At 43.1% G+C, this 27325-nt stretch overlaps 1 protein-coding gene across 5 annotated transcripts in view; it reads left to right on the forward strand.

Moving 5' to 3' along the window:
* Positions 1-25924, forward strand: part of LOC126068552 (zinc finger protein 709-like) — a 114413-nt gene extending 88489 nt beyond the window's left edge. The window contains exons 9-10 of one of the 5 annotated variants that reach the window (XM_049871219.1): positions 20774-21068; positions 24759-25924. In XM_049871219.1, the coding sequence (XP_049727176.1) occupies positions 20774-21068; positions 24759-24935 (472 nt within the window). In that variant the 3' untranslated portion in view covers positions 24936-25924. Of the gene's footprint in view, positions 1-20773; positions 23537-24758 lie in introns of those variants that run through there. The other 4 variants (XM_049871215.1, XM_049871216.1, XM_049871214.1 and 1 more) reach the window with 4 other exon arrangements.
* Positions 25925-27325: the final 1401 nt, after the last annotated feature.

Here is a 27325-nt window from a genome sequence, read left to right on the forward strand (position 1 = left end):
CTCCCCTGGGCCCTCTGAAGACAGGCTCTTGTTGGCACTGCCTTCTGTGACCACTAATCTGCCACTGGGCCCCCCAGCATTTTTCATTTTGTCCAGATTGATGGACATTTTCTGGGTGAGCTGTACACAACTTGTGGTTTGATACTTTTTTTTCTGGTTCTGAGCGTTTCTCACACTAAAGCCCTAGAAACCTTTTAACTGACTGGTAAGTCCTCTGTGCATGCTAACTCCAAGACCTACACTTGCCATACCATACGTAAAAGCTCTCCTACAGTCCCAAAGTGTCGTTGCTTTGTTCCTAGGTGCAATCCCCTGTGTGGCCTTGTGTCCAAGCATGTGGTAGTTTCCTCTCTGGTACCTGTGAGTACTAAACTCTATTTGTTTTCTGGCTTTCTTCTATGAGTCTCACTTTTCTTCTGTCGCACTTGTCAGACTATCCCCGACAGCAAGAAACCACCTTTCAGTCGAAATTAAGACATGCATCCCATGGCCCACAATACATACATATATGTGTGTGTGTATATCTATATATGGAAAGCCTGGTGACATAGTTGTTAAGAATTTGTCTGCGAACCAAAAGGTTGGCAGTTGGAATCCACTAGACACTCCTTGGAAACCCTATCGGGCAGCTATACTCTGTGCCATAGGGTCACTATGAGTCCGAACTGACTCGACGACAATGGATATGGGAGTACGTGTGTGTGTGTGTGTGTGTGTGTGTGTATATATATATATATATGGAAACCCTGGTGGCGTAGTTGTTAACAGCTACGGCTGCTAACCAAGAGGTCGGCAGACTGTATATGTGTATTTATTGTGCTTTAGATGAAGGTTTACAGAACAAATTAGTTTCTTATTAAACAGTTAACACACATGTGGTTTTGTGACATTGTTTGCCAACCCAGCGACATGTCAACACTCTTCCCTTCTCCATTTTGGGTTTCCCGTTTCTGTTCGTCCAGCTTTCCTGTCTCCTCCCGCCTTCTTGTCCTTCCCCTGGGCTGGTGCGCCCATTTAGTCTCATATACATTTGTTGTTGAAAATGCTGTTGGGCAAAATGGACCATTGATCCAATTTGGAATTTATCACTTCTTGGGTTTGGTGTGCTTGAGGGTTTTGTTTTTATAATTTTGACCAAGATTACAGAAAAGGAGACATATTATGTATTTGTCATCTTGATAGCTTTCCTTAAAGGGCAGTGAGGCAAGTTATGCATCTAAAATGTTTAACACAACACCTGAGGGAGAATAAGTGCTCAGTAAGGAGTATCTACTATTATTTTTATGGAAACCCTGATGGCATAGTGGTTAAGAGCTACATCTGCTAACCAAAAGGTGGGCAGTTCAAATCTCCAGGCACTCCTTGGAAACTCTATGGGGCAGTTCTACTCTGTCCTGTAGGGTCACTAATCGACTCAACGGCAATGGGTTTATTATTATTATGGGCGAGTCAAATGGATTTGGATTTTCTGCGACATCTAATGGGAAGGTAGGAACAATTTACCATCTGAAAACCATTGTGAGAACCTTGGAGTTTTGTTAAAACTTTTTCTTTGAGGACACTGAAGCAGGCAGTCCTGAAAATGTTATTAAGGGTTATTAACCATCCTGTAATACTTGTTTTTCAGAAAAGTCTACTCTTGCTACATTTTTCTTACAACTTTTACAGTACTTCACCATGATCGCTTGACTCCCCAGGTTCCTTCTCCTCTCCTGGCAGGAGGCTGAGGCGCAGGTGCAGAGATTTCAAATTGACCCGCTATATGACCTTCCAGGGGTGATAGTAGTGTGCCATGGCCATTTTTTTTTAGGGCTGTGTGCAGTATTTTTAGAGCCGTGCACAAAAACCCACTTAGTAAAATTATGCGGACTGTGCACAGGTCACAAAACTAAAGATCTTCCCCTTGCTGTTCTTGCATATGTATGTCACTCCCTATAAAACCAGCAAGTCTGTCCTGGACCAGGGAGCTAGCAGCATTAGGTCACGAGACCCTGCCAGTCTCCCAGTTTGCAAACTGTGAATAAACCTTTTTGTTCTTCCAATCTTGTGTCTTGTTGTTGTTAGGTGCCATCAAGTCGATTCCGACTCATAGCAACCCTGTGCAAAACAACAAAACGCTGCCCGGTCCTGAGCCATCCTTGCAATCGTTGTTATGCTTGAGCTCATTGTTGCAGCCACTGCGTCAATCCACCTCGTTGAGGGTCTTCTTCTTTTCCGCTGACCCTGTACTCTGCCAAGCATGATGTCCTTCTCCAGGAACTGATGCCTCCTGACAACATGTCCAAAGTATGTAAGATGCCGTCTCGCCATCCTTGCTTCTAAGGAGCACTCTGGTTGTACTTCTTCTAAGACAGATTTGTTCATTCTCTTGGTAGTCCATGGTATATTCAGTATTCTTCACCAACGCCACAACAACCCTGTGTCTGGCTGGCTTCAGTTCACTAGTGTGCTTCACAAGAACCTATGAGTTGACGGCTTCAACACCAGGTCTTTCACGAATGACTCTCAGGAAAGAAAAAAGCCACAGCAATAGATAATTTGTGTCATTTGTAGACAATGTGATTTGTCTTTCTAATGAGTTGGTAGAAAGGTCAATGCAGATATTTTTAAATGGAGACCTGAAGTTATAAAATGTCATTGTTTTTGGTGTTCAAATCAATTGAATAAAGTATGATGGGTAGAAGGGATAGGAAGAAAAATAGGAATATATATTATGTTATATCCAGCCATTCAGCTTCTTGAATAAACACAGAACATTGCACTTTGGTGAGTAGCATCTGGGGTCCTTTCCACAACGGATTTCCTGTGTCCATACAACCAACTACTGTCCCTTCCTGCCTTCTCATTGTGCCTCCAGACATGAGCCGCCCATTTGGTTACTTCTAGGGTGAATATCAACAGGGAAGAGGGCAGGCGGAAATCTTCTGTGTGTTGGAAAATTTCCCTACCTCCACCTCAGAGGAGGTTATACGAGTGTATATCCCGATGTAAAAATCCATCGCATTGTACACTGTCATGGATTGAATTGTGTCCCCCCTAAAATATGTGTCCACTTGGTTAGGCCATGATTCCCAGTAGTCTGTGGTTTTCCCCCTTTTTGTGATTGTACTTTTATGTTAAAGAGGATTAGTGTGGGATGTAACACTACTCTTACTCAGGTCACCTCCCTGATCTGATGTAAAGGGAGTTTCCCTTGGGTGTGGCCTGCACCACTTTTTATCCCTCAAGAGATGAAAGGGAAGCAGGCAGAGAGTTGGGGACCTCATATCACCAAGAAAGCAGTGCCAGGAGCAGAGCATGTCTTTTGGACCTGAGGTTTCTGTGCTGAGATGCTCCTAGTCTAAGGGAAGACTGATGACAAGGACCTTCCTGCAGAGCTGACAGGGAGTAAAAGCCTTCGCCTGGAGCTGGTGCCCTTAATTCGGACTTTTAGCCTTCCAGACTATGAGAGAATAAACTTCTCTTTGTTAAAGCCATCCACTTGTGGTATTTCTGTTACGGCAGCACTAGGAGACTGAGACAGCATCCACTGTGGTATTTCTGTTACAGCAGCACTAGGTGAGTGAGACACCATCCACTGTGGTATTTCTGTTACAGCAGCACTAGGTGACTGAGACACCATCCACTGTGGTATTTCTGTTACAGCAGCACTAGGTGACTGAGACACCATCCACTGTGGTATTTCTGTTACAGCAGCACTAGGTGACTGAGACACCATCCACTGTGGTATTTCTGTTATGGCAGCACTAGGTGACTAAGACACCATCCACTTGTGGTATTTCGGTTACAGCAGCACTAGGTGACTAAGACACCATCCACTGTGGTATTTCTGTTGTAGCAGCAGTAGGTGACTAAGACACCATGCACTGTGGTACTTCTGTTATAGCAGCACTAGGTGACTAAGACACCATCCACTGTGGTGTTTCTATTACAGCAGCACTAGGTGAGCGAGACACCATCCACTGTGGTATTTCTGTTACAGCAGCACTAGGTGACTAAGACACCATCCACGTATGGTATTTCTGTTATAGCAGAATTAGATAACTAAGACATACACTAAGATTAATATACATCGTGCACTTTATTACATGTGTATATGAGACAAAAGTATACAGTTTGTAATTGTCATTTTCAAAGATACTTCACCTTTTACCTATGACTGGTACCTCCCTGCCTCTCACCCTGGAAAACTCTTCCCCCCAGGTTCCTCAGCACTTAGAGAGGTCAGACTGAGTGTGCACTGTCTGTATGCTGCTCCTAAGGAAAGATACTGGATACGGAAGAGACAACAAACCATGAAATAGAAGCCAAACTAGAGACTTCACCAATCCTAAAGATTGGGAAACATTTATGAGGAGCAATGGAAGTAATTCTCTACGTGTTGCAGGTCAAGGCTCCTAGCTTGGGAGTACGCCCTGCCTCGGTTCTTGCCTAAAACTCAGCAGGATGACCAGGAGAGGCTCAGAGGTTCCACAGGAACAAAAGCTCAAGAGCAGTGGACAGAGAGGGACTGGGCAACACTAGCCTCTGTTCCCCCGAACAAAGGATTTTTTCTGAGGCTTATATGGGTTTGGGGAGGATAATAGAGTGACGAATATTTATTTAGCAGGTTTCTTTCAAGGGGCCGGTACTTCTTAGAATGGCGGTGCATTCTAAATTAGACTCCATGCCCATCTGGAATCTAAGATGGAACCATCCTGGGACTGGGCGGCAGGACTTATTATGGGGTGTAGCACCTGCGCAGTCCCTCCCATAGTGCTGGTTCGATTCCTGTCGCGAGTACTTGCATCAGGCAGAAGTCATCCGTCGGTTACCTTGTGGATGTCTATGCGTGCTCCAGGGACCTGATCCGGTCAGTGCTTCTGAAAAACATCTTACAACGAAGTATATTGCTCCTTCTTTCCTTATCGCACATTCCAGGATGGGGGTTTTGCGTCATTAGCCAAGCACATAATTTTTGTAAGTAGCTTGCAAGTTGCAGGTGTTGCAGGGTACCTTGCCTAGGGGCACAGGCCCTTTTTCTTCCCTGTCTCATACAGAATATGGGAAGACTTTTTCAAATGGCCAAATATGCAAATACTGACATCCTCTGTTCCCCCAAGGGTATCTCTGATTACTGAAATCCACGTTACAGCTCAGGTATACATTTAAGAAAACCCAGCCTTTTCTCCGTAGAGGAAATAAGGACAACCCTGGTCACATCCCAAATACCAAGGGGAACCACTGAACCCCACGGTCCCTATTTGGAGCGCTCTGGGTTCCCGCAGGGAAGCACTCACGTACGCACCGACAGTCCTGAAAACCGGAAGCGGAAGAGGGCGGCCAAGGTGATGACCCTCGCTCTCCGGTGTGAGGTGTGTGTGGCGGCAGCTGGTTCCTGGAGGCCGCGGAGGTGGGACCTGCGTGTGTCGGTGCGTGGACAGGTGAGGTGGTGGGAGCCGCGCACACCTGTGCTGCTCAGGGGGCGGAGAGACATGCAGGGTGCAGGACCTCCCGGGCGCCGGGGTCGCTACCTGTGTGTGTCGGTGCGTGGACAGGTGAGGTGTTGGGCGCCATGTGAGCCGCGCACACTTGTGCTCAGGGAGCGGGGCGACATGCAGGGTCCCGGGCCTCCTGGGTGCTCGGGTCGCTCCCGGCGTCTGAATGGCGTGTCGCTACGTGGGGTGCAGACACAGGTGCGGGGTCACCTCGAGCAGCTCCTCAGCCCTCAGTCACCGCCGGCCCGTCTGTGTGTTTACCGTTTACTGAGGTGTTTCCGAGGGCTGGGCACGGGGTCGAGAACTTTGTCTAAGGCACCTCCTTTGAGCCTCCAAACGGCACTGCCAGGGAGCGACGATTTGTAACGTTTTACAGAAGTTGAATAATCTCGGAGAAATTTAATACCTTGCCCGTAGACAAATATCTGCTAAGTGGCAGTGTCTGAACTCAAATGCAAATCTGTTCTTACTTCAAGGGGCATAGTGATCACAGTCTCCCTGCCCGAAACGGCTCCTCTTTCTTTTCTGTGCTTCATGAGGCAGGACTTTTGTTGAGTATTAGTGATCCTGGGGAAATGAAGATTGTGGTGAGGAATATAACCTCCTCCTTTGATGGGTATATGTATTTAGGACTGATGAACACTCAACAAACATGACTTGGAAATAGTACGTACGTTTAGGAGCAGGTTTATCCCAGTTTTAGGAGGAAAACATTTAATACAGGCACTTTCGAGGAATTTCTTGGGCATTAAGGCAGAAATTTTCATCACGATTGTGTGAGAAACCGTACAGCCAGGCCTAGTTGGTCCAATATAAAATGTGATGTTGCTGCACAGTCTTAATGCAGGCGACGAATGATTTATAGGTATCATACACCCCGGGTGTGTAGTCTGTGGTCGATTGGGTACTGGGAATTGAAGTGTAACCTAACCACTCAGGTTCTTGTCCTGTCTTATTAGCCGATTGAAATAAGATGGACACTGATTGCACGGGAAACAGAAAGTGGCAGGTTTATTGTCTGCACATACAAGAAGTGCCTGGGGCCTAGTGACCTTAGGGCCAGGTGCTGGCTGACTAGGGAAGCTGGGGAGCTTTTTGTTTCCAGTGGCCTCAGGGGTTGGGTTTGGTACCTGGAATCTTCTGCCTTTAGCCCTCCCCTGCCTATAATGGGGTGGGGGGAGGGTCAGGTGAAGGATTTGATTTCGATCTGTGCATGCTTCAAGGTGTAACTAGGGCTAGTCAATGGACCCAGCCACTGCCTGCTGCGACTTCCTGCTCAAAACAAGCTTAGTGTTATCAAGACAAAGGGGGAGGGGAAGGGGAGACAAGCAGGGTCCCGGGCCTCCCGGGTGGCGGCGTTCGCTCCCTGCGTGTGTTGGTGCGTCGACAGGTGAGGTGGTGGGAGGCGCGCACACCTGTCCTGCTCAGGCAGCGGGGAGACATGCAGGGTCCCGGGCCTCCCGGGCGCCGGGGTCGCTCCCTGAGTCTCCGTTCCCCACCCCCACCGCCGCCCCCCGGTTCTCTTTTGTATGTCTTTACGGTCCAGCTGCGGCCAGATGTGACGTCCTGTGAGCCGGCAGAATGGGGGCCGTGACGGGGGCAGGGAGAGCCGGTTGAGCAAGACTCTGGCGTTTGGGAAATCTAACGCAACGTTTATTGGGAGTCCGCAGGCGGGGACCCGGGAAACATTTCCTCAGGTCAGGGTCCTTGCTTGAGGGGTGCACTGCAGGTTTATACGGTGACGGAATAAGGAGGTTATACATATTCAGGAAGTTTGTGGGGAATCTTATGCACACGAACACTGGGACGGGGGCAGATGTCTGAGCCGGATGCTGGTACCCGACCTCGGGTTTCTCAGTGTTTGGCCTCAGTTTTGTTGTGCAGCCCTTCGGTTCTTTTCCGGTCTTTTAATGGCATTTTTGTTCTGGGTAGGTCGTCCTAAGAATGCGGGAAGCTTCCCTACACGTCCCTTGTTGGTACCAGTTTTCAATTTCACGGAAAAGGGCCTTGTTTTTTCCTGGAGTAAGAATAGACTTTAAAGACAAACTTTACCTTCAGCAAGATTTCTTTTGCCTGAGTCAAGCGAAAGGAGTCAGCTGGGAGACTAAGTGTCTCCAAAGGACTGACTCCTTTGAGTCAGGGAGATTATTGCTTTTATGTACCAGGTTATGTCAAGGGGCCTTTCTTTATTCATGCAGTTTCTGAGAAAAAGGCAAGGGTTTCAGGGGCAGGGGAGGAAGACGGGGAGGGAATTGGTGTGGCTGTGGAAATGAGGTGAGTCCACGAGAGCTGTGGTTGGTAGCCAGAGGTTGCTATTTCAATTAAAACAAATTACAACTAAAAGAAGATGTTCAGTTCCCTAATCGTATTAGTCATATGTTCAGTGCTAAGTAGCCACGTGGGCTGGAGGCTACCATGTTAGACTGTGCAGAAACAGAACATGGCTGTCTTCACAGCAAGTTCTCCTGGATAGTGCTGCTCATAAGTATATACAACAGGTGATAATTTCTGTGTGTCAGTGTGATAAGCCATAAAAAGGAAGAAAAAGCCATTGCTGTCAAGTCAATTCCAACTCGTAGCAACCCAATGGAACAGGGTACAACTGTCCAACAGAGTTTCCAAGGAGCACCTGGTGGATTTGAACTGTCACTCTTTTGGTTAGCAGTCGTAACACTTAACCACTGTGCCACCACGGTTTCCAAATAAATAGTGAAAAACCAGGGACATATGGTACTTGTATTAAAAGGACCTAAGCTGAGAGGTTGGACAGCATGAAAAGGAAAATTATTGAAGTGAAGATTCAAAAAATTAGTTTTATTTGGCTACATGCATGATTGTGTAGGGCTCATAGCATGTTTTATGGGTGGGGGTGGAAAGAGTATTTCAGCTGGGAAAAATGAGTGTTGAAATTCCTGAGGCAACAGAGAACCCAGTATCCATTCGTTGATGAAAGTCGGAGATGATTGAAGCAGAGAAAACAAGGTGGTTGGACATGGGAGTAAACAAAGTGACAGCAGGCTGTTTCGAAGCCAGCTGACTACTTTGGGCTCTTTGTAGGCAAAGGCGCAGCCACTGACTGGCACTCAGCAGTTCCTGTGCTACAAATAGGTTTTGGAAGTGACAACCATGATTGAGTGACTCAGGCAGGAGCTTGTTATGAACAAGTTAGGGAAGACAGAGGAGGCCTAGACATGAAGATGGGTTGTGGATCAGGAAGATGAAAAAAAAAAAAAAAAACCATTGCCGTCAAGTCCATTTCGACTCCTAGTGACCCTGTAAGACAGGTTATAACTGCCCACAGGGTTTCCAAGGTATGCGTGGTGGATTCAAACTGCCCACCTTCTGGTTAGCAGCGATAGCTCTTAACTACTGTGACACCAGGGTTTCCATCAGGACGATAGTGTGGTGATGTAATGTAGATGTAGATGGTTCACAGGGCGTCCGATGTTGGACTGCTCATCCTTGACTTACAGGCTATAGATCAGTTAGTGACTTGAATGTCTATGTGTGTTATGGATTGAATTGTGGCCCCCAGAAATGCGTGCCAACTTGTCTAAGCCCTGATTCCCAGTATTGTGTGATTGGCCACCATTTTGTCATCTGAAGTGGTTTTCCAATGTGTTGTAAGTCTTACTTTTTGATGTTAATAAAGGAGAATTAGAGGCAGTTAGGAAACCCTGGTGGCTTAGTGGTTAAGTGCTAGGGCTGCTAATCAAAGGGTTGGCAGTTCGAATCCGCCAGGCACTCCTTGGAAACTGTACGGGGCAGTTCTACTCTGTCCTATACGGTTGGAATCGACTTGAGGGAACTGGGTTTGTTTTTTTGTTTAGAGGCAGTTATGTTAACTAGGCATAACTCAATCTACAAGGTTAGGTTGTATCTTGAGTCAGTCTCTCTAGGGATGTAAAAGAAGCCAGCAGAGAGACAGAGAGACCTCATACCACCAAGAAAGAAGCATCAAGAGCACAGCATGTCCTTTGGATCTGGGGTCCCCGCACTGAGAAGCTCCTAGAGTAGGGGAAGACTGATGATAAGAACCTTCCCCGTACTGATAGAGAGAAAGCCTTCCCCTGAAGGTGCTGCTGTGAATTTGATCTCCTTCTAGACTGTGAGAAAATAAATTTGTTTGTTACAGCCATCCGCTTGTAGTGTTTCTGTTATAGGAGCACTAGATAATTAAAACAGTGTGGGTAACTCTGGGGATGTTGCTAAAATGTGGGTTTTGATTCAGCAGTTCTGGTGTGGGATGCAAGAGTCTACAAACTCAACAATCTTATAGTCTGTCCTGGGTATAAGGCTAGGAATAAGGATGCGAATTAAAATTAGTGCTCTTAGAGGAAATAATAAAAGGAAGGATCATGCTTAAAGGGGAGACACTGGCATAAAGATCATGTGAGAGAGAGAACATTACTCTGAGACCAAGAAACGAAAGAATAGCAGTCAGCTGGGTGGGGAGCAAGGTGGAAAGCAGTGGGAACAGAGACAGGGGAGGGCTCCATAGAGAAAACTCAGTGATTTTCTGCTTTGCTGATTGATTTAGTATAAGGTTGAAAGACAAATATTTAGCAACCTTCCCTGATTTCTCAGATGTTTAGGAACTGGTGGTGTCATGGTTTGAGAATGAAGGAGAGGGGGGAAAAAACTCAAGGGGAAGAAAGAAATGTTCATTGCAAAGCAACGGGAAAACTACCTATTACATGTTAGAGTGCTGTAAATGAAAAAAAGATTTCAAAGCATAATAAAAGAGTGTTAACTGCACATAATTAATAATGAATGAACTTAGATAAGTTCATTGACCACAGCTGAAAACTTCATCCTGACAGTTCACCCACATTGCTACGAAATGACGGTGCCTGTGTTGATCTGTAAGGGACAGAGGTACATAGGTGACCTCACAACTTCAACATTGAAGCCCTAACTCCCTGGAGGAAATCAGGTTCAAGTTTTGCAGCCTGGCCAGGCCTGGTTGCTCCTCATGCTCTGGGAGAGGTAAATTCCTCCATGTGTGATCTTGTTGCAGAAAGGAGAGGCCCATGGAGCTGCCTGAAGAACGCAGGTGTGTGTTTGGGGGGCTGGAGCCTGTTCTGCCTTCAGTGTAAAGGCCCTCAGGGTGGAGCATTGCCCTGAGCCTGGGAGGAGGCCAAAGGCCTGTGACTCCCTGCTTCCTCCACACTGTTTCCTCCCTATCCTTCTTCCATTTCAGGCCTCAGGTGTGGTGCAGGGAGAACTAGTCCAGTCCAGGCAGCTGGGGACCTCAGGTGACTATCTTGCACATTCCTCAATCACAAGGAAGGATTTCAAGTGCTCAGACTGGTGTGTGGACCAAGCATTATTCATCTGCCTCCAAATTGCCCAGGCCTCTGCTTCCCGTCCTGTCCCTCTTCCTGGAAGTGGCTTCTTGGGCTCAGAGACGACATTCCCTTAGACTTCCAGAAACTGGAGAAGGAAATGGTGAGTTCTGTGGAGAACTGGGTTATCCTTAGCATAAGTGGGTGAGGCTGGATCTGAATTGCTGGGGGAGCAGCTGTGTGCTGCGGGGCTGTGGTTCCTCAATGAAGAAAAAAGGTAGCAGAGGAGGCTGAGGGACTGAGGCCCAGGAGGCACCCTGAGGCCCTGCTCCTCTGTCACTGGGCCCTTCCCCTATACACATATGGCTTTTCAGGATTTAGATGCCTGCAGTCACCTTCCTTATGTGACTCTCAGAGCTGCCACCCTGGGGTGTTAACATCTTCACCCCGGGACTTTGTGCTCTGTGTTGAATGACAAAGTCTCCTGACCAGAGCCTGAAGACGGAGCATCTCTGGCTGTGGAGGCTGGGCCCCGCCATCCAGAGCCATCCTTGTCCTGTCTCTCTGACCAATGTTCTTGACTCCCCCCAGGCACTGGAACATTTTCAGTGCCGTTCTGAAACTACACCTGCAGCTGTGACACTGTTTTATGGATTAGAAAAGGAGAGGAGAGTTCGTAGGGAAGGCCCTGACTGTTTATGGGGTCCCGGGTGTTGGTGGTGCTCTCCTGATGTCACAAAAAGGCATGAAGCTGGGGACAGTGAGTCCAGCTGGATCCTGTCTGCGTTCTCCAAGCCCATTTTTACCCCCACTGGGGAAGGCTTTTGCCTTGAGGCTTTCAGGTATGTGGAAAGCATGACTCCGCAGTCTTGGTCCTCGTCCTCCCACCTGTGACTAGAGCTGTGTGTAATCCCTATGATTGTTGATGGTCTCCCTAGTCTTAAATTAGAATCTAAAATAAAGCATTCTCTAAGCAGAAGAGATGTGTGTGTTTAAATTCTTGGATTTACAGTTTCCAATGGATGAAAATTTCTAGATCACTAGTTGTGTTTCTACTGAGAATTTTTCAATTTAATGAATATAAACTTCTTCAACACAGAGGAATGCTTATTTTCAACTTACGTAAAAGTTTCTCTAAAGCTTACTTAAATCTTGAGAAAGTTCTCATTTCCTGCCTATAGACTGTTATCATCTATTTTTATAAGTTTATGACCATTGCTGATATTATTCCCAGTATTATAGCTTCACCACCCAGGTCTGAATCCGTAAACTCTGTGTTGTTTAGTTTTGCCTCTTTTGAGCTTTCTGTAATTACTGTGTCTGGGTCCTTCAGTGACTTGTAATCTGTTCTGAAGGTTATAGTCTGATCTTCATCAGAAAATGCTTCAACTTCTCTTCTCAGTTTCAGTAAGCAAGATTGTGTTATCTGCATTGCCCAGGTGGTTTTTCAGTCTTCCTCTAATCCTGATGCTGTGTTCTGTTTCATATCGTCCAGATTCTCTGGTTATTTGCTCAGCATACAGTTTGGGTAAGTATGGTGAAAAGATAGAACCCTGACACACACCTTTCCTGACTTTAAAACATGCGGTATTCCCTTGTTCTGTTTGAACGACTGCCTCTTGGTCTGTGTGCGGTTTCCACAGGAGCACAGTTAAGTGTTCTGGAATTCCCATTCTTCGTAATGTTATCCATCATTTTTATGTTCCATATATTCGAATGCTTTTGCATAGTCAGTGAAACGCAGGTAAACATCTTTCTGGTATTCTCTGCTTTCAGACAGCAGCTGTGATGTCTGTTGTTCCATGTGGTCTTCTGAATCTGGCTTAAATTTCTGGCAGTTCCCTGTTGAAGTACTGCTGCAACTTCTTTTGAATGATCTTCAGGAAAATTTTCTTGCATGTGGTATGAAGAATGTTGTTTGATAATTTCCACATTCTGTTTTATCACCTGTCTTTGGAATAGGCTTGAATAGGGATCTCTTCCAGTTGCTTGGTCAGGTAACGGTCTTCCAAACTTCTTGGCATAGATGAGTGAGCGCTTCCGGCGCTGCATCTGTTGGTTGAAACATCTCAATGGGTATTCCATCAATTCCTGGATGGCTGTATTTCGCCAGTTCTTTCGGTGCAGCTTGGACTTCTTCCTTCGGTACCATTGGTTCTTGATCCTATGCTACCTCCTGAAGTGATTGAATGTTGACCAGTTCTTTTTGGTACACTTACCGTGTATTCCTTTCATATTCTTTTGATGCTTCCTGCATGATTCGATATTTTCCCTGTAGGGTCCTTCAGTATTGCAGCTCGAGGCTTGAATTTTTTCTTCAGTTCTTTCAGCTTGAGAACTGTCAAGCATGCCCTTCCCTTTTCGTTTTCTAACTCCAGCTCTTCGGACATTCGTTGTAATATTTTGTCTTCTGGAGCTGCCCACTGAAATCTTCTGTTGAGCTCTTTTCTTTCATCATTTCTTCCATTTGCTTTAACTATTGTTTGTTCAAGAGTAAGTTTCAGAGTCTCTTCTGACATGCGTTTTGGTCTTTTCTATCTTTTCAATGATCTCTTGCTTTCTTCGTGCGTGATGTTCTTGATGTCATTCACAGCTCATCTGGTCTGTGGTCATTAATGCTCAGTGCATTGACTATATTCTTGAGATGGTCTCTAAATTCAGTTGGGATTTACTCAAGGTCATACTTTGGCTCTCGTGGAGTCGTCCTAATATTTTTCAGCTACATCTTGGCTTGCATACGAGCAGTTGTTGATCTGTTCCATAGTCGGCTCCTGGCCTTGTTCTGACTGACGGTGTTGAGCTTTACAATATAGATATAGAGGTAGGCTGTGCAATGCATATATTTTTTGGGAGGTCAGGGAGGGACACAGTTCAGTCCATGACACCATCCTTCTGGTTTTCAAAGGAAAAAATCTTGGACTCATCTTTGTCCTCTATTTCTTTTACACTTCAATGTTCAGTGCGTCAGGAAATTCTCTTACCTCTACCTTGAAAGTCTAGGGCCATCCCTTGCACTTGCCATTTTTCCAGCCACAGCTCCAGTCTCAGGCATCATCATTTCTTATCTGTTCATGCCCGTAACTTTATAGCATATCTTTCTTTTAATATTAGTCCCCTACACACCAGTTCTTTATAAGCTATTCTATTGGTTTCCTCTTCCACTCAGGATTGTTAAATCACTCTGCATTTCCATCAGATTAAAAAGCCCTAGTCTTTTCAGTTGCCAGCAGGTTCCCTAGAATGTGATAGGTCCCTTGACCCCAGTCGCTTGTCCCGTTTCCTCTAACATTACTCTCATTCTGCTCCAAACTTGGTGGCATTTCGGTCTTAAAACATTCAGATACCTTCCCACCTTCTGGCCTGTGCTCTGGCTGTTCTTTCTTTCTGGAACAATGTCTTCTCAGATTTCTTGGATCGTTGCTTCCTATCCCTTGAGTCTTAGCTCAGGTGTTTCTTTTCAGTGAAGCCCAGTCTGAACCGCCTCCTTAGTGCCGCTGCTTGCATTGTCAGCGCTGCCGGTACTCTGGATCCTGCTCTACCTTTCATTTTTCCACTGGACTGATCACCTTTCCATGTTCCTGTGATGTAACGTCCTATTGTTGATTGCTGAGTCTCTAACCTTTAGAATAGGGAGGTCTTTGAGTTTTTCAGTTATATATCCCAATTACAGAGAAGACCGTCTGACAAATTTTAGCTTATCTAATTTTCTGTTACTCATTTTTGTTTTCTAATAAATAGATTTTCTTTTTTAGAGCCGATTTAGATTAACAGAAGAAACGAGTGGAAAATACAAAGTTCCCATGTACCTCTACTTCCTCCTGTCCCTCCACTTCAGTTTTCCATATTACAGCACCTAGTATTAGTATGTGAAATTTGTTACAATTGCTGAAGCAACATGGGTACCGTATAATCAGCAAAAAAACATAGTTTACATTAGGGTACGCTCTTTGTATTGTACGCTATATGGGATTTGACAAATGCGTAATATCAATGGATCCACCATTCTGATATCATGTGGAATATTTTCTCTTCCTTAAAAGTCCCTTATGCTCCACTTTTACGCATCTCTTCCCCTCTACCCTTTAACCTGGCAGCCGCTTGTCTTTTTACTGTCTGTATCCTTTTCCCTTTTCTAAAATCTTACAGAGTTGGAATGTTACAGTATGTAGTTTTTTCAGAGTAGTCTCTTTTACCGAGCAATATTCGTTTAAGGTTCTGCTCTGTCTTTACAGGATTTTTTTTTTCTTGTGATTTAGGTGAAAGTTTACAGAGCAAATTAGTTTCTTATTCAAAAATGTATACACAGATTTTTTCATGGTGTTGGCTGCAATCCCACATTGTGTCAGCATTCTCTCCCTTTCCCTTTCCACACCAGGGCCACCGTGTCCATTCGTCCAGCTTTTCTGTCCCCTCCCACCTTCTTGTCTTTGTTTCTGGGCAGGTGTTGCCTATTTGATCTCGTATGTTTGATGGATTTAAGAAGCATGTTCCTCATGTGTGTTATTGTTCATGTTATAAGCCTGCCTGATCTTTGGCTGAAGGTAAACTTTGGGAATGGCTTCAAGTGTGAGTTAAAAGGGTGTTTGGGGGCCATAGTCTCAGGTTCCTCCAGTCTCTGTCGGACCAGTAAGTCAGGTCTTTTTTGTGAATTTGACCATTTGTTCTACATTTTTCTCCCACTCTGTTGTAATCCCAGTCAGAACTGTCCGTAGGGGTAGCCCGGCACCATCTAGCTCTCTGGTCTCCGAGGCATGTGGTCTGTGGTTCATGAGGTCCATTAGCCCTTTGGACTAATTGTTCCCTTGGGTCTTTTGTTTTTTCCCCTCTCCTTTGCTGCTGACTGGAAGAGACCGATAGTTGTCTTTTTTAGATTGCCACCGAAAAGCCTTTAAGATGCCAAACGCTACTCACCAAATCTTTACATGAGTTTTGATAGCTCACTTCATTTTCTTGCTGAGTAATATTCTGGGGTGTAGTTGCACCACACTTTGCTTATCTATTTATTCACCCACTGAAGGGCCTCTTGATTGCCTCCAGCTTTTGACAAGGATGAATGAAACTGTTAGAAATATTCGTTGCAGATTTTTCTCTGGACAAAGGTTTTCAGCTCATTTGGATAAGTATGAAGGAGTGAAATTGCTGGATCATGTGGTAAGGGGATATTCAATTTTGTAAGAAACTGCCAAACGGGGTGTACCGTTTTGCATTCGAACCAGCAGTGACTTAGAGTTCCTGTTGCCCCGCATCCTGGTGTTGTCACTGGTGGGGAGTTTAGCCATTCTAATCAATATGTAGTGGTATTTTTTTGTTGTAGGTTGCAGTTTGTTACTGATACATAATGCTGAACATCTTTTCATACACCTGTTTGGCAGCTATTTGTTCAGATCTTTTGCTCATTTTCTAATTTGTTTTCTTTTTGGGGGTGGTTCTTGTTAAGTTTTAAGAGTTCTTTATATATTTTGAATTAAAGAAAAAAAAGGAAAACGAAACCCTTTGCCATTGAATCAATTCCAAGTAATGTCCACTCTGTGGATTACGGGGCAGGACTTTCTTGCCTGTAATTTTTAGAGAAGTAGATCACCATGACTTTATATCATGGTTCCGGTGGGTAGGTTTGAACTGTAAACCTTTGCGCTAGCAACTGAGCATGAACTGTTTGCCCTACTCAGGATCCTTTTTTGAATATCAATCCTTTATCATATATGTGTTTGGGAAAGATTATCTCCTAGGTTTTGGCGTGTCTTCATTCTCTTAACACTGTGTTTTGCAGAGCAGAAGTTTTTCCTTTTTTTAAAAACCATTTTGTTGTAAATACGTAGGTAATAAAACATTTTTTAATTTTAACCAAGTCCAATTTATGTGTTTCCATCATGGCTAGTACTTTATGTTGTGTCTAAAAAATCGTCCCGAAACCCGGAGATCACCTAGGTTTTCTTTTATGTTGTCTTCTTGGAGTTTTATAGTTTTACATTGGCGTTTAGGTTTTTGATCCATTTTGAGTTGATGTTTGTAAAAGGTGTAAGATCTCCATCTGGATTCCCTTTTTTTGCTAGAGGATGTACAAGTGTTGTAGCACATTTATTGAAAAGGCTAGTCTTTCTCCTTTCAATTGCTTTTGGTACTTATTCAAAGATCAGAAGACTCTATTTGTGTCTATTTCTGAGCTCTCTCTTCTGTTCCATTTATCTATTTGCCTTTTCTTTTGCCAATGCCACACTGTCTTGCAAAATTCAATCATGGAACCTCCGGCATCGTTTCTGTCACCAAGGCCATATTTTCCAACTACCGATTCTTCTTTGTTTCCAACTTTCTCATTCCAATCAACCAGTAATTATCAATGCATCCTGACTGCACGTTTGATCAGGTTGAGAATACAGAAATCGATAAAAATCTTCAGTTTCTTCACCTTAGTGGTTGGTGCATAAATTTGAATTATAGAATCAGTCTCTGAAGAAGGACATCCTGCTTGGTGAAGTAGAGGGTGAGCAAAAAAGAGGAAGACCCTGAACGAGATGGATTGACAGAGCTGCTGTAACAATGGGATCAAGCATAACGATGATTGTGGGGATGACACAGGACCAGGCAGTGTTTTGTCCTTTTGTACGTAGGGTTGCTAGGAGTTGGAAATGACTCAGTGGCACCTGACAACAACTTATAACATCAGACTCTATTTATGTTGGAATGTATGATTTTGTTGAGGGGAGCAGTCACTAATAATTGATGTACAGTTACATCAGGTCTCAACATTTGAGAATTGTGTGGCGATCTGGATTCTTCTGTTTCCTGTCTCATTTGATCTCTTTTATTACCTTTTCCTGTTTCTAAAACGGACAGGTGACAGACAGAACACCTGAGTTTTTGAAAACTAGGTGACTGACATGTAAAAATTCATAATTCTCCAAAATCATTCTTTTTTCTGTAGGTGAACCTGTCACCTTCTGATCTCCTAGAGTTCAAGAACATATGAGCAGCTCAGGGTGTTGGTTTGCCAGTTTGTTTTTTCAGGCCTTAGTGGTCCCTTGGCTGTGAAGGGCAAAATGAAAAACCGCCATTCTGCAGTGTTTCCCACGTGTTAATACTTCAACCCTGCCTTCACCCTTTGCTTTATGTTTTGTTGAATGTTCTGGTGGGTCTTATGGAAGGAAGTGTAATTGTTTTATCACAAGGAAGTGATGGTCTGCATGAGAGTATTTCTCTAAATTCTGCTATGTTTTCTAACTGTTTTAGACCATAAAGAGGAATGAGACTGCAGTGGGCTGCAGTCAAACTGTGGAGAGATTATTTCTGTTTCTTGAAAGTATATGAGACAGGATGCAATCAGTGAGGAAGTGAATGTAGTTAGTGAAGGGAAGAGACTGATGACTACCCAAAGATAAACTTTGGTACAATGCAGAGCTTTGTGTCAAATCCCTTGGAATTCTTAGTTCCCCATGGCTGTGAGCCCTACCCTTCATTCTTGAACACATTGGAGTACATGGTACCTTGCTGATCCATGACGTATGGAATGTTTTAGGACTCAGTGGTCATTGAGGACGTGGCTGTGGTCTTTAGCCAGGAAGAGTGGGCATTGCTGGATGTTGCTGAGAGGAAACTCTACAGAGATGTGATGATGGAAACCTTCAGAAACCTGACCTCAGTAGGTAAGAAAGGCATCTTTTTTTTATTTCTTTAGCAAATTAAAATATTTGACTCATTGATTTCACTCCAGAATTTGGGCTGAGGAATGGGAATAAATTGTTAACTAAATCAGGTGTGGTCCCTTGGTCTATGGACCCGACATATCCTGAATTCCCTGTAAAGCTCTTTATGTACTAACGTGAGTTTTCATTTCTCCTGTGATTAAAAGCCCTGAAGCTTTCTAAGTGTTGTAAGTGTAAGCATTGGCTTCAGGGTCACTATGGGACATTGAGATGTAGGTGGTTTGGGACCTTGTAGAGCGTTTTACAGTGTTTATTACAACTTCAACATGATTATTTTGCTGTATATAAAGTCACACCCATCTATCGTCAGAGATCCTGAAGAGGAAAGTATTGTCTCAGTGTTGAGGAAATGTTCATTGCTCTTCACTGTCTTCCCTTATGATGTGCATTTCTCCATTAGCACCATGTGAGCTATACCCATTTGATTTCTCAGAGAAAAAAAGGAAAGATCTGAGTACAGTGAGGATAGGCCCCATCCAGGGCCCGTGTGTCAGGAAGCACCAGGAAAGCAAGAATTTTTGGAAAGACCAGCCGTATATGAATGGAATTACATTTCAATTAGTCAGCCAGAAAAATTCTCTTTTGGGTTGTGGACACTACTTCACAGATACCCGAACTTACTTTTCTGACTTTAGCAGTCCTGTCAGAACTATGGTCATAGAGAGACTTTTCTTCTTTAATGTTACATTGCGCATTGTGTCCAATATTTTTCTTTTCAGCTCTCGTAACTGCACCTATTTATGTCACCATCACTCTCAATCCTCATGGAATTATTCCCTAGTAAATTGTTCTTTAACCATTGCGAACATGCTCCAACAGTGAAATGTGGCTAAGTCTTTCTTTGCTCATGGCAGCCTTTTTCCCCACTGACTCCTTTCTTTTTTCTTTCATATTGTGAACCTCAACTTGAATATTTGGGTTAGTCTCCCAAAACCTTATTGGTGGAGAAAAGTTATCCATATCCAGTGAATGTACAATGATGCGGTACATTAAGAATAATCCCCGGATGTCCACGTTAGGAGAAATCTGCACGTGGCATGGCAATATAGGTCACTCTGAAAACCAGGGGAGACATTTGAGGTGAGTGTCATTCAAACAAGAGAAAGCCGTGCCTCAGGAGAAAGACCAAAATGTCTTGACATTAACATATAGACATACATGTTTACGCAGGAGCATTAGCACTTTCAGCCGCTTTGTGAATGTTCAGTACTCACCAGCGTAAACGAGTGGCAGCGTATGCATTGCATAGAAACGAGATCTATTCCCTGTCAGATTTTGACTGCAGTAGGAAACAATCAGCGGTGCCCAGCTTAAGGATGTAGGCTATTTGCACTACTTTGAATATGTGTCACTCTCCACAGTCTTGCCAATAATCCAATTTCCTGCATCAGGCCCCTGAGACTTTTGGGATCCATGTGGGAGAGTGGATTATTGGCAGGACATTGGAAAGTGATACACATTCAAAGTGACACTCTTGGCTGCCATCTCGGAGTTGGGCACTGCTGTTTTTCTCCTATTCATGTGAAAATTGAACAGGAAACTGATTTTGTTTCTGTGCAAAGTATATGCTGCCTTTGTTTATGTAGGCAATTCCTAAACTGTTAACGAACCGTTTTGAAATCTTGAAATGTACCAATATGTACACATTCTCCTCAGTTTTGACTGTCTCTTTACCCAGCATTTTGCACATTTGACAATTGTAAAAAAGTCTACTATCCGACTATTTTGAGCATTGAAGATGGACATTTGGCAGTAATGGATGCTGAGATGCAAGGCATAAGTATTGCTGGCTGTGATGGTTAAGATTATGTGTCAGAGTGACTGGACCAGATTCTCACTGGTCTGTTAGCTATGTAATGATGTAATTTGGCAGTTACGTAATGATGTTGTCATCCTTTATTTTCTCATCTAACGTCATCTTCCATTTTCACATAATGCCATAATTGCACAACAGCCTGGTCTTTTGAACCTAGTCATGTTGATAAATGAGGAGAAAGTGTACACATACAGGTGTCTATGTATATGAACATAGATGGAAAAGTATGCATTTTGGGAGTTTTCATAATATAGCATATTCAAATAGATGAGTGAGATACAGGGTATTTGAAAGATATTTCGCTTGGACACAATTATCAGAAAGCCTCATATTTTAGAAATTCAGTGACAGTAATGGTCGTGTCTCTGCTAGATGATTTAACCTAGGAAACCTGAGGTAAGTCAGGCAAAAACCAAGCACCTTCACTATGTTTGGTAACGGTGAAATGGGAACACATTTATTTCCAACACCATGCACCCTATTTTTTAACAGCAGTCATACAGTAGAGAACCTCCATGAGAGTAATGAGTGCACTCAGTCTTGGAAAATCTTCAGCTGGATTCCAGATCTTACTGTGCTCCAAAGAAACCCTCCAAAAGTAAACGCTTTTGAATACTCTGAGTGTGGAAAGATCTTCATGGATCACTCACCATATAACCATCATATCAGATCTTCCACCAGATGCAGTGCCTCTCAGTGTAAGGAATGTGGAGAATCCTGCAGCTGTTCCTCTCACCTAACTACTCCTTTGAGAGTTCCTCATGGAAATAAACCCGATAAATGTAAGGTATGTGGGAAGGACTTAATTTGTATGCCAACCCTTAAGAGTCCTGTGCCAACACTCACTGGTGAGAAATGTTGTGAATGTAACAAATGTGGGAAAGGTTTCTGTAGTTTGTCATCACTTTGGACATGTGTGAGTGGTCATAAACATACATGTAAAGAATATTGTGAAATCTATAGTCGTTCATCCCTCATTGTACCTAAAAACTGTCCTGACAGAGATAAGCATTATGAATGTGAGGAATGTTGGAAAGCCTGTAGCTCCTCAGAACTCAGTATAAAAAAAATACATATTAGAAATCACACTGTAGAGAGGCCTTATGAATGTGAAGAATGTGGGAAAGCCTTTATTCATTGCTCCCATCTCACTTCACATAGAAGAGCTCACAGTGGAGAGAGGCCTCATGAATGTAAGGAATGTGGGAAAGCCTTTATTCGTTCCTCCGACCTCACTTCACATAAAAGAACTCACAGTGGAGAGAAACCTTATAAATGTAAGGAATGTGGGAAAGCCTTTATTCGTTCCTCCGACCTCACTTCACATAAAAGAACTCACAGTGGAGAGAAACCTTATAAATGTAAGGAATGTGGGAAAGCCTTTATTCGTTCCTCCCACCTCGTTAGACATAAAAGAACTCACAGTGGAGAGAAACCTTATGAATGTACGGAATGTGGGAAAGCCTTTACTCATTCCTCATCCCTTAATAAACATAAAAGAACTCACAGTGGAGAGAAACCTTATAAATGTGAGGAATGTGGAAAAGCCTTTATTTGTTCCTCCGAGCTCGCTTTACATAAAAGAACTCACAGTGGAGAGAAACCTTATGAATGTACGCAATGTGGGAAAGCCTTTAGATGTTCCTCAGCCCTCACTACGCATAAAAAAACACACAATGGAGTGAGGCCTTATGATTGTACAGAATGTGGGAAAGCCTTTCGTTATTCCTCAGTCCTCAATGTACATAAAAGAACTCACAGTGGAGAGAGGCCTTATGAATGTAAACAGTGTGGGAAAGCCTTTATTTGTCCCTCCCGCCTCAATTCACATATAAGAACTCACAGTGGAGAGAGGCCTCATGAATGTAAGGAATGTGGGAAAGCCTTTCCTTGTCGCTCATACCTTCGTAAACATAAAAGAACTCACAGTGGAGAGAAACCTTATGAATGTACGGAATGTGGGAAAGCCTTTACTTGTCGCTCATACCTTCGTAAACATAAAAGAACTCACAGTGGAGAGAAACCTTATGAATGTACGGAATGTGGGAAAGCCTTTACTCGTCGCTCATCCCTTAGTAAACATAAAAGAATTCACAGTGGAGAGAAACCTTATGAATGTAAGGAATGTGGGAAAGCCTTTACTCGTCGCTCATCCCTTAGTAAACATAAAAGAATTCACAGTGGAGAGAAACCTTATGAATGTAAGGAATGTGGGAAAGCCTTTATTTGTTCCTCCCACCTTGCTTCACATAAAAGAACTCACAGTGGACAGAAACCTTATGAATGTACGGAATGTGGGAAAGCCTTTACTCGTCGCTCATCCCTTAGTAAACATAAAAGAATTCACAGTGGAGAGAAACCTTATGAATGTAAGGAATGTGGGAAAGCCTTTATTAGTTCCTCCCACCTTGCTTCACATAAAAGAACTCACAGTGGAGAGAAACCTTATGAATGTACGTAATGTGGGAAAGCTTTTATTTCTTGCTCATATCTTAGAATGCATAAAAAAACTCACAGTGGACAGAAACCTTATGAGTGTAAGCAGTGTGGGAAAGCCTTTATTCATTCCTCTAGCCCCACTTCGCATATAAGAACTCACAGTAGAGAGAGGCCTTATGAGTGTAAGGAGTGTGGGAAAGCCTTTTTTCAGAACTCGAACCTCACTAAGCATGTCGGAATTCACCATGGGGAAAGGCCCTATAAACATAAGCAATGTGGAAAGCCTTTAGTTGTTCCTCAGACCCCACTTTACATATAAGAACTCACAGAGAGTTGATTATTCTTATGTCAAAAGTGGGATGTTTTGTCCTTACTGTTATGATTTTGATAAAGTTCTGAAAGTCAGCAATTAAAGATGAGAGTTTCTTGGTAAGTAAGAAATCAATACTAACTGAAAAGAACGGATCATTAAGAGTAATTTATGCCTTTGGGAGAAATGATAATAGTTTCATTGTAATTGTGGGACTGTCCTCATCGGTGTTTGTTACTTTCTTAGTCCAAGCTAAACTTCACCTTTCTGAAAGTCGTTGCTATTACAAATGAGGCTGCTGGGAATAATTGGCTTTATATTATTTAACGTTATTGTCGATGTTATTTTGCAAGCAATTAAATATGCTCATCTTGTATTTGGTTCAGACTGTTTTGTCATATTTGAAACGTTCTTTCCATTTTTTCCTATTGTAAAGTAAGCTATTTTATCTATTATAATTAATAACTCATATAGTGGTACTTTGAGTCTGTGCAGATATTCTGTTTTTCATTGTATTTTGGCCTACTAATTTTAGTATTCAAAGATAATTACATATCATTATTACTGTGGTGTTTACCAGATGATGTTTTTTGTTCCAATGTCCAAAAATAGTATATCTATCAATTGGAATTCTGAAGGAAAAAGCTTTTCCTTCTCTCCGATTTTATCATGTTTTTAAATGTTTGTAATAGGACACGCAGTCCACAGATTATGAAGGAGTTCCTTTCCTAACTATGTGTTTAAGTTGAATTTTCATGTTGGAATAGTTAGGTATAATTGTAAATATGTAACATCGTTTAGTTGACTGTTTTCCTTAGAATATACTATATGGCGTACCTTTCTGTGCTTAAAAAGGTTTTAAACACTTCTGGTTACAATAAAAGATTGTTAACATAATAGTACAGTAACAACAGTAATGACGTTCTGATGCACATTACAACGTTGTAACCCTATGTTATTACGAACCTCTGCCACTTGCTTGGGTTCTCTTTTGATACGCTTCTCTCACCTCTGACTTGGGGGGGCTAGGAGGCTGCCCTCCTAGGCACTGCACATGTGACTCCCCTCCATAAGGTAGTGGGGGAGGGAAGTACAGAGCATGGACCCCACCCCTGCACGATTCCTTACCTGACCTTACAGGGGACTTCGGCCTGTGCCCAGTTCCAAACAGTAAGAACAAGCAACACGGTGACACCGCATCACCACTGGGCAAGGGATGCAGGACTTGAGATCCTGCAGGAGAGGATCTTCATTTCTAATAGGATGAGCCAGATTGGAAAGTCATGAGTCAGTCCAGTAAATGACTGGGAGGTGGGCATACAACAGGTAAAGATGGAGAGAAGCTGGTATAGATAAAAGACAGTAAAAGAAACAAGGGATTTTACATGAGAGTGGAAGAAGATCAACCCCGAAATAGTACTAGGCATTGAGACTAATGCTGACTTCACTCCTGGAATCAGAGGTACAAAGGGTGTGAGATGAAATTGAAAGCATTGAATTGATTTTTAAAAATCCAGAAGGAACCTGGAGAAAAGATACTTTTTCACAAAAAAATAGTGTCCACAAACAAGATCACTGGGAATTATACGGAAAAAGGTTTGCCCTCTTTAACCCATCTCTGTTTTCCTTACCCTGAGTTCTTTATCCTCTTCTTCTTTCCATTCCATCAGTCTTTTCCAACTTTTATAGCTCTGCTTTATTCTGTTTATTTTTGTATGTATCTTTAAGTTCATGTTATTTGGTTCCACAATCAACACCCATGGAAGGAGCAGTCAAGAAATCAAAAGACACATTGCATTGGGTAAATCTCCTGCAAGAGACCTCTTGAAAGTGTTAAAAAGCAAAGATGTCACCCTGAGAACTAAGGGACAGCTGACCCAAGCCAGGGTGTTTTCAATTGCCTAATTTGCATTTGAAAGCTGGGCAGTGAATAAAAAAGACAGAAGAAGAATTGAGGCCTTAAAATTGTGGTGTTGGGAAAGAGTATGGAACATACCATGGACTGCCAAAAGAACAAACAAATCTGTCTTGGAAGAAGCACAACGAGAATGCTCCCTGGAAGGAAGAATGGAGAGACTGCGTCTCACATACTTTGGACGTGTCGTCCGGAGGGATCAGTCCCTGGAGAAGGGCATCACGCTTGGTAAAGCAGAGGGTCAGCAAAAAAGACGAAGACCCTCAATGAGATGGATTGACAGAGGCTGCAGTAGTCGGTTCAAGCTTAGCAGATATTGTGAGGATGGTGCAGCACCTGACAGTGTTTTGTTCTATTGTACATGAGGTCGCAATGAGTCGGAATCGACTCGATGGCATGTAACAACAACAGGCTTTAAGTTCATGAAACCTATCTCCTGGTGTGTATGGAATGATATGAGACCTATCTACCCCCTTTAATTTTGCAATTATATGTTTAAATACAGAATTTGTGAGTAGGTTTGGTGTTTTATATCTGTATGTTTCTGTTGTCTATGCTCGTTCATTCCCTGTGTGTCTGATAATTTGTTGTTCTGTGATAGACTTTATATTCTTTAGGTTTTCTTTTTATTTTGAACCACGTTTAAAATATAGGAAATAAAACCAAGACTTGTTTATATATTTCTTGTAAAGTCTCATCAGCTGTCAATATGTTGGATGTTTCAATTAAAGAGACAATTGAAGATATAATTTTTCTTCCAAAGGAATTTTTTTTTTTTTTTTAGTGGCTGGAGTTACTATTACCAATCTCAGAAATCTTAGAACGTTCAGAGCTCAGTATTTCCTTTTGGATGACTCTCAGCCAGGCCATGTAGTCCCTGTGCTACATGGGTATGGCTCCCACTTTTGGGAAGCCTGAACTCCAACTTCTGCCCGTACATCTGAACCTCATTTCCATAGTTTTCTAACTGAGCCAGCCTCCTGTTGATTAAGTTCATGTGAAATGCTTGACTGCTCTCTCTTGTTCCATATTCGTCTAAATTGTGCCCAGGAACTTCTCAAGATTTTATTTTTTTATACTTTTAGAAAGATGTATTTTATTTCATCCAGTGCATTTTTTTATTGTGCTTTAAGTGAAAGTTTACTAATCAAGTCAGTCTCTCACATAAAAACTTATACACACCTTGCTACACACTCCCAATTACTCTCCCCCTAATGAGACAGCCCACTCTCTCCCTCCACTGTCTCTTTTTGTGTCCGCTCCAGGGAGGAGATGCCAACGTAGTCTCAAGTGTCGACCTGATCCAAGAATCTCACTCCTCACCAGCATCCCTCTCTAAGCCATTGTCCAGTCCAAGCCGTGTCTGAAGATTTGGCTTCAGGAATGGTTCCTGTCCTGGGCTAACAAAAGCTCTGGGGGCCATGACTACCGAGGTCCTTCCAGTCTCAGTCAGACCATTAAGTCTGGTGTTTTTATGAGAATTTGGGGTCTGCATCCTAGTGCTCTCCTGCTCCCTCAGGGGTTCTCTGTTGTGTTCCCTGTCAGAGTAGTCATCGGTTGTGGCCGGGCACCATCTAGTTCTTGTGGTCTCAGGATGATGTAGTCTCTGGTTCATGTGGCCCTTTCTGTCTCTTTGGCTCGTAATTACCTTGGGACCTTGGTGTTCTTCATTCTCCTTTGGTCCAGGTGGGTTGAGACCAATTCATGCATCTTAGATGGCTGCTTAATAGCATTTAAGACCCCAGATGCCACTCTTCAAAGTGGGATGCAGAATGTTTCCTTAATCGATTTTATTAAAGCCCATTGACTTAGTTGTCCCCTGAAATCATGGTCCCCAAACCTCTTGCCTTGCTACACTGTTCTTCGAAGCATTCAGTTTATTCAGGAAACTGCTTTTGGTTTAGCCCGGTTATGCTAACCTCCCCTGTACTGTGTGTTGTCTTTCCCTTCACCTAAAGTAGTTCTTACCTACCAACTAATTAGTGAATAACCCTCTCCCACCCTCCTTCCTCTCATAACCACAAAAGAATGTTTTCTTCTCAGTTTAAACTATTTCTCAAGTTCTTATAATAGTCGTCTTATACCATATTTGTCCTTTTGTAACTGACTAATTTCACTCAGCCTAATGCCTTCCAGGTTCCTCCATGTTATGAAATGTTTCACAGATTCCTCACTGTTCTTTATCGATGTCTAGCATTCCATTGTGTGAATATACCATAATTTATCCATTCATCTGTTGATGGACACCTCGGTTGTTTCCATGTTTTTGCTATTGTACACAGTGCTGCAGTAAACATGGGTGTGCATATATCTGTTCTTGTAAAGGCTCTTATTTCTCTAGGATATATTCCGAGGAGTGGGATTGGTGGATCGTATGGTA

The sequence above is a fragment of the Elephas maximus genome, chromosome X, assembly GCF_024166365.1.
Source record: "Elephas maximus indicus isolate mEleMax1 chromosome X, mEleMax1 primary haplotype, whole genome shotgun sequence".
NCBI classification, from domain to species: Eukaryota; Metazoa; Chordata; class Mammalia; order Proboscidea; family Elephantidae; genus Elephas; species Elephas maximus.